Source organism: Dromaius novaehollandiae, chromosome Z, assembly GCF_036370855.1.
Source record: "Dromaius novaehollandiae isolate bDroNov1 chromosome Z, bDroNov1.hap1, whole genome shotgun sequence".
Lineage (NCBI taxonomy): Eukaryota > Metazoa > Chordata > Aves > Casuariiformes > Dromaiidae > Dromaius > Dromaius novaehollandiae.
Genome location: NC_088132.1, coordinates 26992811 through 27003672, shown reverse-complemented (window position 1 = coordinate 27003672; position 10862 = coordinate 26992811). Strand labels below are relative to the sequence as shown.

The 10862-nt window shown below is 49.1% G+C and overlaps 1 protein-coding gene across 1 annotated transcript; it reads right to left on the bottom strand.

Moving 5' to 3' along the window:
- Positions 1 to 9379: 9379 nt before the first annotated feature.
- Positions 9380 to 10399, bottom strand: LOC135325063 (forkhead box protein B2-like). Its single transcript, XM_064502499.1, has one exon. It carries the CDS (start codon positions 10397 to 10399, stop codon positions 9380 to 9382), a length of 1020 nt encoding a protein of 339 aa, XP_064358569.1.
- Positions 10400 to 10862: the final 463 nt, after the last annotated feature.

Below are 10862 nucleotides of genomic sequence, written 5' to 3'. Positions count from 1 at the left end.
AAGAAAATGAAAATATTTGGCTCGGAAAAAGCTCAAAGGAAACAGTAAATTTGTTTGAATTCGGCCTGGTCTCTGAAGCTGTGCTGGGCCCAAGAATTATTTTCAGGAGAGTGCCAGTGGGTTTTTCTGAATAGGACAGGAACAGTAAATACCCCAGACTTTTATCAAGACAATACTTTCTTTAATAAGCCTTTAGCTGTTTTCATCTATACATGTCTGAGAATGGAACTAAGTGGAAATATCAAAATAAAAGGCTCAGTCCATGAAAGAGAAGAGGAGCTTGCAAGCGAAGCTTGGAATAATATTCATGAGATTTAGTTCCAGTCTCTGATTCTACCACAAGGTTCCTAAGCAAAATTTTTCCTTCTGTCTGTTCTCCACATGTAAGATAAGACAATAATGCCTTTTTTCTTCTACCTTTATCTCTGTTTGACATCTAGTATGATAAAACCTTGATCATGACTGGAGCCACCAGTTTCATGAGTGAGTAGGCTGAAGAAATGTACTTGACTTCTCATCTGCCTTTCAGATTCTCAAGAAATGAAACTAGCATGGGTTTATACTATTTTGACCTATTCTTTGGTTATGCTGGGTCCTTTTCATTAAGGAGATCCTGGAGTGTTTTCATGATTTGGGCTGGTGGGCCAGAAAGAAAAATGTTCCTGTAAACATAGCAAAAGTATTGAAACATTTGGGAACCCATTGAGAGGCCTCTGAATGCCCTTGCTATATTGGGTCAAAGTGACCGAAACCTTTCTTTAAACCCACCAGAAAGACTGAATAGAAACCGTTTGAATTTCTACCCTTCCTCTTAGCCTTTCTTTGGCTTTTTTCTTAATGTTGGGGGATTATTGCCTGGATGTCAGTACCCCAATTAAATATTTACTCAGAAATTTTAAAATCAAAGAGACATCAAGTGTAAAAACAATTTTTATCGGCAGGAATAAAGATGAATTATGCGAGTCACCTTCAACAAGCCCTAGTTAATTTCTGTGGAGTAAAAGCCATTGAATGTCCCTTATATATTTATTTTAAGAGCCCAGTATTTACTCTTACACAGCTTGTGAATCTTTCTCCTTTAATAGGCCCAGCTCATGCACAAATCAGATTCTTTATGATGTGTCATCAGTAGGTTTATAGAGAGTTTTCGAAATGACACTCCAAAATGTTGGGACTTGTAACATCATGTTTCACCAAATATGGGCAATCTTGGGAACTTTCTCTGGAAATTTCCAACACTTTTGCACTAGATTCTCAGTATAATTTTGGTGTTTTAGTTCAGGCTTTCTTTCAGCAGCATAACATCCTTGTTAGAAAGCAAAGAGATTTTGTTTTCCTTCACCGAATCATGTGAAAATAAATGATGTTATAATGCTACCAATTAAAGAAAAGACACAATCCAAAGAGATCTCTGGGTATCAGACTGACAGGATGATCACATTCAGATTCGGAGGTGCCAAATCCCACCCAGGAGAAGAAAGTGTGACCTGAGCAGAGGTCTTGCAGCTACCCTGTACGCCAAAATGATCGTGCTAGAGGCATGTGCAGCCAGAAGCCTGCTGTTGGTGGCCGATCCCATCCTGCCTTCCTTGGCATGAATGCCATAAAGCTCCCCACACCCTACTTCCAGAACTGCCAGAAAACTGCTGCTGGTCACAAGGTGCCTCTCTGATGGCATCAAATTACTGCCACTAGCGTGGGCCTCTGTTCTCCACAGCCAACCGAATAGGATGCAGTTCCAGGTGGCAATTTTAATTTTCAGCAAATCAGAGGAATGTGGCTGAGGTCAGCAGTTTTTCAATTCCTGGCCGGAAAGGATTTGTGTTTGCAACGCTTCCCAGGGGTGACTAGGAAAAGTGGATCTGTTGGCAGCAGGTTTAAATTTTCTATAAAGAATTCTTCTCACTGAAGAAATTTTAGCATTTCAGTAACTGAAAAAAAGTCAAAACTCCCAATCTTTTTTTTTAATCTAACAATTCCTCACAATGGGTAGACAACCGGTTACCAGATTGTTACTCAAGGAGAGCTCAGCAGGGATTCACTATCAAACTGGGAGAACATGGGTTGTGGGATGGATGCTTCTGAAGTTAGTACCACAGAGCAGGAGACATGGTCAGAAATGAAGAAAATTTGGTGCAGTAATGAGAAAAAGTACTATACAAGGAAGGAAGAAATGGTCTGATAATAGGATTACCATAGGTAAGTTAAAGCTGATAGGAGTCTCTGGGACCTTTCATTTCCTTTCTTGGCCTTCATTCATATTCCTGCACACTTGATGAATTTTTTTTCTCATTTGCTGCAAAAGGGGTAATATCATAATTTCACATTATTTCGTTGTATGGTCAGCCACTGTGTGAGGTTCTTGTCCTCCTCTGCTTACACTGTGATTTTCCAGGCACCACAATACAAAACCCTTTACTGAAACTTTATTCAATATTCACTCTATTGCACTACTTTCATTTACATTAGAAATCAATTATCAGAGAACAGCATGAAGCTATTCTGTCGTATCTTGCATTTGATACATGCACGTTGCATTTATCCTATTTTATGCTTGTGTTTGTTATTTTTTCCTTCAAAATTTGTTGTCCTTCAATATAAAGTCAATCTAATAGGCTAGTTTTTTTCCTCATATTTTCCCTTCATTTCTTTCTGGAGGTTTGCAGAGGAAGTATGCTGATACCACAGAGGTGGGACCATTTCCAAAGCAGAGAAGACAACAAATGTAAAATCTGGAACAGTATTCTTTTTGATGCCCAGTTCCAGCCCATATTTTCAACCTAGTAGAAGTCAGTGAGTTAAATGGGGCACAAATTCTGGAGTTTTAAAAAAGGCTTGTAAACAGGTCATAGCTAAAGATACTAGAGGCCCACTGAGGAACTCAAAAGATGTTATCTTTTTCACAGGTGTATACCCTGCTCTAACTTCATTTTGAAGATGTATCATAGTCATCGTTTTCTGGTTTTGTCTTTATCTTTGTTGTAAATAACTGAAGAAAAAGCAATTAAATCAATTCCCTTCCTAGGCCTGGTCCTGCAACCCCTATTCATGTGAAAAAAAGAAATTGTATTCTATGATAATCAGCCAGACATGTAGCATGTTACACTGCATTTTTTTTGAAGCTTACATGTACCAGGAATGTTTTTCATTAGTGTTAATAATAGTCAGATGTAAGCACCTAACAGTTACAGCCATACATTTTATTAAGCATAGGAAATATCACAGTAATTTGCATATTTACTAATCTGATATGGTTCAAATTCTCAGCAACTATAGATAAAAGACCACAAGGGTTAAAGAAAAGTCTAATTTCAATGCTCAGGAGGGAATAGATCCAAATCATACATCCTACATAAAACAATTGGTTAATAAAACAGAAATGGCTATTACAGTCACATTACTAAGTCCTCTTACATTTGTCCCAGCAAATGGCTGTTTTCTGGATTATATTATGAATGTCAAGTGCATTAAAACAAAACTTTTAAAGCTCTATGAAACTGAGCATTAGGTCCTTTTCTTTATACATGTCATAACTCTTCTGTCAATTATTTTTTCCTTCAAAAGCAAACAATTCATTTTCACTGGCACTGTAACCAGAGAAGGAGATACAGATAAAAGAGATACACTGTCACCTCTATCAACAGCGCAGCATGGATGCTCCAGACATATATGGGACAGTCATATCTGGTGTTATAGGCTCCAGGACACAGCTATTCAGAGTTGCTCCACCATCTTCGAGGGGATTCAAGTCCATGCCTATGCTAAATTTATCTGTCAGGTATATAGGCATATTATGGAAAAGGCTCTCAGTCTCTCATGCTGAAGCTTTCTAATAGTTAAAATTAATTTCACCAAAAATAAGCAAGTTAATCTGGGCAGTAAGGTGTTTTCCTTGGGAAGAGGAACTTGGCCTTTTCAGAACCATGTAAAGTATGTAAAATACATTTCATGCAAAACATGTAAGTAGTCAGTCATAAGAGGAAGGTGTAGATTCTTTGTATTTGCTTCTCTGCATCCACCTAGGTTGCCTACTCTCACATATCACACAGAGAAACAACTTTAAAGAGTTGCTTTGATTTAGGACACTTGACTGCAAATGGAAGTCATGGATCCCCATCCCTTCTCCAACGTAGGAGTGAGACCAAACGTTCATCTGGCCTGGTGTGCTATCTCTAACAATGAGCAAACAACGGGTAGGACAGGAAAAGCATGTAATGATATTTTCCAAAATATATTACTAGCATAGCAAGAGCTGTAATCTACAATAGTCTGAGCAACGCATAGCAACTTTTCTTGGGACACCCCTCAATTTCTCTTACATGAATTTTCTAGTTTCTCTTTGAAACCCTGCAAATTTTTAGCATCCTCAAAGCCTTGTGACAAGAAATTACATTTAAACAGGTATTGTTTGAAGAATCCCCTCTTTCTGTTTGTTTTGAACCCCTTTCCTGACTCCCAGTTCTAGTATTAAGAGAGACAACGAGCAAGCATGCCTTACTCACCTGCTCCAGGCCTCCCATAAGTTGACAGACTTCTATCGTATAATCCTGTAATCATCTGTTTTCTGTGCTGAAGAGTCTTAGTTTATTGAACTGCTACCTGTACAGAAGATGTTCCATCTTTGATTATTCTAGCCAATTCTCTTTGTATCTTTCGAGTTTTAACATACCTGTTATAAGGTGTGAAGAGCAGAACTCCGTGACGTATTCAAGTTTACTTTGGATGGAAACAATGACATAGTGATGTTTTCTGTTATGTTCTCTACTCTTTCCCTAATAATTTCTAGCATTAGATTTGCTTTTTTCACAGTTAATGGCTACTGAGGCAACATTTTCACAGAACTATCTACCACAACTCCATAATAAATTCAGGACCTGTCATTATGTATGTGAAATTGCAATTATTTTCCCCATGCTTATAAATTTACATGTATCAACAGTGAATTTCACCTTCTGTTTTATTACCCTGTCACTTAGAGTGGTGGTCTTTCTGCTACTCCAGATATTCAGCTGTTCTTTTTCATTAACTGAATGACTTAGTAGCATCAGTAAATATTTGTCACTTCATTATCATCCCCTCACCTTTTACACAATGTGATTATGAATTTTTGGGATAGCCAACACTGGTCCATGTGATACTCCGCTGTAAAAACTCACCATTTATTCCTGTCCTTCCTTTCCTATTTCCATCTGTTCTGTGTGTTCTCCAGTGGCTGTTGGACTCCACCCAGTCCCTGTGGCTTATCCGAGGCTTGACGAAGCTGACGTTGGTTGCTACATAACGGTGTAACTTCACTGAAAGGAGACTGTGACTCCATGTGCTATTTTAGAGTTGACCAGGACTGATGCAGAGATGTGAATTTGAATCCTCTTGCGCCGAAGTGATCTTGAACTCAGATTTCTGTTGGATGTACTTAGATGACTGCTGTGACCGGCACACTGTCTTACACAGGTGATGCAGTGACCACACTGTATGAGCAAAGAGGGAAGGCTATTGATTCTTTAAACAGGTAAATAATATATGTATGGAACTTCAGGAAAGGGTCCTAAAAGAAGCATGGCATATACCTACAAACCCCAGACAGGTAAATGTTAAAGGGAAGTGAACTTTAAAACACCTTCCTCATCTTGAGGAGACTTAAACAGATCCTGGCCTAACATTCAGTCTTTTTAGATCAGCATTCTGAGGTACTCAGTTCTCCTTTTCTGCTGGCATCTAACTGGATTCTTGGTTTTATTTCAAGGAATAGGGACTTGTAATCAGTGTATTTTAGTATTTAGGACAGAAATACCTAAAATTATACCTGGTTTATCTAACTATGGTTCATCTAACCATGTGTTCTGCAAAATTTTAATATCTGAGAAAAAAAATTAATAATCTGGGATGTCCATAGCTGCCTATGGAATTTTACTCCTCAAAACTGAGATGCTTACAGATTTCAAGCACTTATAGGGATAAGCATAGCTTAAATTAATAAATATGAATTTTTTTTTATGAGTAAAGATTTACAATAAAGTCTTAAAGGTAAAAACTTGATTCCAACAAACGTCAGTGGCAAAATTCCAAGCAGGCTTCCCAAATTAATTTCTGGCCTGTTAGAATTGAAGATTGATTCAGTGGAGCCAGAATTTCAAAGAGAAAATTAGTAGCCACATTGTGGCAGGTATCACTGAGATCAGAATATATAGACTGAAACAGTTATCTTGTTTCAGACCATAAAACACTTTTAATTCTAAAAGCCTTACTTCATGTCCATTTATTTTCTCGACTTGTATGTTCTGTGGACTGATAATACACCACTACACCCTGATTAGAAGTAGTCTGCCATAGGTAGAAATAGTAGTCACTATTTCTAGCCACAGGAAATCTAAAACATAGTGAGCTGGGATTGCTTCCTTTCCTCAGGCCTCCGTTCTTCTAACACTAACTTTTAGTTTGTGACTTTGAGCTGTTTAATGATCCCGGGATTAATCATGTGTGTCCTGCTTGCATTTACTTCTGCTTGCGGCCATCCTGTCTGCACCCACCCAGTAAAGGTTCAGCTGCCTTTCTTTGCACAATGTGCATGCACCTTATCTGGACGGCAAGCAGCTTCTGTATGCGACGTACTGGTGTATTAGACAGGCAAAAATCTTGTAGTTAGCAGTCTGTGGTCTAGCAAGTCTATGGGTCTTTAAGTCTCTGGATAGAGCTTGTTTTCCTGTTTGATTTATGAAGTAAAAATCGTACCCTTCACCAGTTTACCCCTGCTTTTCCATGGAGGAGAGGATACTATTTAATTTTCTGTGCTTTGTACCAAAATGTGTTTTTGAGCAACATTGGGATTGTTTTTGTTCACACGTTGGGAACGTCGATCGTTGCTACACAATTTGTGTAACATTGCAAAGACTGTGTTTAGAGGTGGATTCCTTAAAAATAAGGAGAAATATATAATCTATCTAGAAAATCTTTCTCGGCTGATTACCTTGCCTTTTTCCTCCGCCAGGCTGAAATTACCAGGTCACTCTGACATGGATAATTTTCGTTGTATGAACCGTGAGAAAGAGCGTCGTTCTCTCGGTCCCGTGAAGCGTGGACACCCGCCTCGGGAGCTGCGCTAACCCCGCGACCGGGAGAGTGACCCCGGCCCGGACCGCCCCGCGCCGTGGGCTGCGGCCCGTGGGGGAGCCGCCGCGGGCAGCGCGCACCGGCCCGGCCCGGCCGCCTCTCCCCACCGCCCGCCGCGGGGCCGCCGCGGGGCTCGGCCGGACGCCGGCGCCGCCTCCTGAAGCCGAGCACAAATCCGCGCGGAGAAATTGGGAAGATCGCCCGGGATCTTGGGAATCCGCCAGAGGTGATGCCCGGGGCTGGCTCCCGCTCCTCTCGGCTCGGCTTTCCCGTCCCCTGTTCCCCCGAACCGCTTCGAGGGGAGAACCCGGCTGCCTAAAGGCGCTTCAGCACCCCTGCGCCTTACTCTGCCCGGAGCGGCGGAGTGTGTTCAAATACATCGAGCGATATATACCGAGCGCAATTCGCGGTTTGCGGGACTGCTTTCTTTAAAAGCGACCAGTTTTTCGCTGCAGAAATATCGACTGGGGTTCCTGCCTAAGCGGGGGGAAGTCGGCGGGTGAAGGAAATGCGAAGCACTGAATTTGTGTCGTTTCTTTGGGAACCGAATTCGTGCTCGGTCTACCCGTCGGCCAAACTTTTGAGGGGATTCCCTGCCCAGTCCCATTTCCAAACCGTGATGGGGATCTGTGCCTCGTTAAGCGATTAGCAGTAGTACTTTGCAGCGCTAGGAGTGTTGTAATTTCGGAAATTAAGCGATAGCCTCCTCTGCAGAGCAGGGGGAACAATTCCAGCTGCATTCCAGGCGGTCCAGCACGGAAGACTTCGGAGAGCCGTCCGCTGAGAAGGCAACAGGTTCGTTTTTTCTAGCCGTGATTTCTCCGGATCGAGGTCCGCCGGGAAGGAGGGCTCCCTCGCAGGCTGCCTCCCTCCCTCCAGGCAGCGCGGTCCGGCACCTCGGGGCTGAGTCACAGCCCGCCCCAGCGCGGCGGCACCCGGCGAGACCCCTGCCGAAGCCGCCCATCCCTCCCGCCGGGGTCCTCTCCTCGGCCCCGACCGCCGGCTCCTCGCCTCTGAGCTGCGGCTAGGAGCGAGTCAGGGCATCTCCCCGGTACCCTCTTTACCCCTGCGAGGTTTTCTTCCCTTTTCCCGCCCCGGTTTTGTCGCCGAAAGAAACTTCCGAGTACTCCTGTGTTTGGGGGGTGAGTGTGCAAACCTGAGCTGCGAGCACGGGTTTCTCGGGGGCGACTCAACCGGTGGAAGAGCGAGTATTTTAAACAGCAGCACCAGCGGAAGCAAACGAATATATGGGCTTTAATGAGCATCGGTGTACAGCAGGGCAGACAGGGTACGGCAGCAGTCACTCACAGCCCAGCTGGGACCCATCAGGCAGAGCAGCGCTCTGGCTGCTGATTCCCGTGCTTCACATAGACCTCTGGTCTGTTGGAAGGCTGTTGCAGTAAAGTGCTTTTCCCGAAGAATTTTTAAAACATTTCTATGGTTTTTTCCCCCCATCCAGCAGGTTCTAGTGTTCACATTCACGTGGAAAAAACACGCCAAGCAACACAAATAAAACAGCGATATCTGTGAGTGGTGAAAGGTGATGTGGAAAGCACAGCCTACGGACCGCGGGGCTGGACGAGGTGGGGAGCTCAGACCCGCTGACGGGTTTAGAGGCCAGGTCACACTTCGGTCCCCCCTAAGGTGTTGCCCTCCAGTGTGAAACACCGAGGTGGTGTGTAAAAGCAGGAGGGGGAAGGACAGGATATGGTGAGTTCAAAGAGCCCTTCGACGTCAGCGCCGTTGTCATTTAAATCCCCACTAATTAATCGAGCTATTTAAAGCCTCCTCTTTAAACGGCGAGCATCACCTTCCTGCTGCCCCGCAGCTCGCCGCGGCCCCAGGGAACCGCTTCGGCCTCCCCCCCGCAGCAGGACCTCTAGGATGGCGGGGCAGAGGGTTCCCCAACCTCGGTGGGGGGAAAATCGGGGGAGAATTTCCCCCCCACCGAGGTTGGGGAACCCTCTGCCCCCGGCAGCCCGCAGCCCCGCTCCCGGCCGGGTCCCCGAGGGGGCGGCCCGGGGGGGGGGGGGGGAGGCTCCTTGCCGTCGCCTCCCGGCGCCTGCCTCCGAGCCGGCCCCGGCTGCGGCTTTTCCCGTCACCTCTCGGCCGCTCGGGGTGTTTAACGCCGACGAAAGCTCCTACCTGCGACCCGGTTCTCAGCGCGCCTGACCGTACACAGCACAAACACAGACACCAGCAGGGACGCAGCCGCGGGACCGGCGGGCGCCGTGCGGCCCGGCCGCTCTCCCGGGGCCGCGGCGCCCCCGGCTCAGGAGCGCACCAGGACGGAGGGCAGGCAGCCCTTGCCCTCGGCGGCGCCGCCCGCGCGCGGCTCCAGCAGCGCCGCGGCGGCCGGGGAGGCGGCGGGGCAGGCGTGCGAGGCGGCGACGGCGAGGGCGGGCAGGGCCGAGGCGGCGGGCACGGCGGGCGCCGGCTTGATGGGCACCGGGACGGCGGGCATGGTCTGCGGCGGCGCGTGGCAGAGCGCCTTCACGGGCACGCCGAAGGGTCCGTAGTCGGGGGGCACGGGCACGCCGGCCACCGGGTCCATCACCCCCACGTGCGGCCACACGGAGCCCACCACGCCGCCGAGCTGCCCGGGCACCGGGTAGCCCAGGTGGTGCATCACGGAGGCCAGCGGCAGCCCGCCGGCCTGCAGCACGCCCTTGTAATCTCTGCCGATGATGTTCTCGATGGCGAAGGGGTGCTTGAAGCCCGAGGGCTGCCCGCCGCCGTAGGGCGAGAACGGCGGCAGCCGCCCCACGGCCACGGCGGCGGCTGCCACGGCCGCCTCGGAGCCCGCCAGCCCCGGCGCCTTGCCCGGCGGCGGCGGCGGCGGCGGCGGGGGGTGGAAGTAGTGCAGCATGTGCGGGGCGGGCGCCGCGGGCTTGCCGGGGCCGCCGCCCGCAGCCCCGCCGCCGCCGCCGCCGCCGGGCAGGTGGTGCTCGGGCCGCAGCACCTTGAAGCGCTTGCGGCGGCGCAGGAAGCTGCCGTTTTCGAACATGTCCCCGCAGTCCGGGTGCAGCGCCCAGAAGCTGCCCTTGCCCGGCTGGTCGGGGCGGCGCGGGATCTTGATGAAGCAGTCGTTGAAGGAGAGGTTGTGGCGCAGGGAGTTCTGCCAGCGCTGCGTATGCTCCCGGTAGTAGGGGAACCGCTCCATGATGAACTTGTAGATGTCGCTCAGCGGCAGCATCTTCTCGGCCGAGTGCTGGATGGCCATGGCTGTCAGCGAGATGTAGGAGTAAGGCGGCTTCTGGTCGCTGTACGAGCTCTTCCCCGGCCTGGGCATGGCAGCCCCGCCGCAGCGCTGCCGCTGCCGCACGTCCCCGCTGCTCGGCCGCCGCCTCTACATGCTAGGCGCCGCTCGCCCGGCCCACGCGCGACCGCGACGGCCCCGCGGCGGATCTCCGCGCGCCGCTTCCTCGGGCGGCGCCGTCCCGCGGGACGCGCCCGCCTCGCCTCCCCGCCGCTCGCCGGCCCGGCCGGGCGGGAGCGGGGGCGGCGGCGCGACGCGGCGGGGAGGGGGCTCCGGGCGCCCTTCGGCGTCCCCGCGCTCCTCCTGCGGGCCGGCGCGCTGCCCGCCGCAGCCCCGCGCTCTCCCGGACGGAGCTGGTGCTCGGCGGCAGCGCGCGGTGAGCCCGGCGCTCGGCGGAGACGCGCGGAGGGCAGAGCAGGCGGCCGCGCTCCCGCCCGGTCCGGCGGCCCCCGAGAAGCGGGCGGCGAAGGCGGCCGCCGGGCGCCGGCGGAGAGAG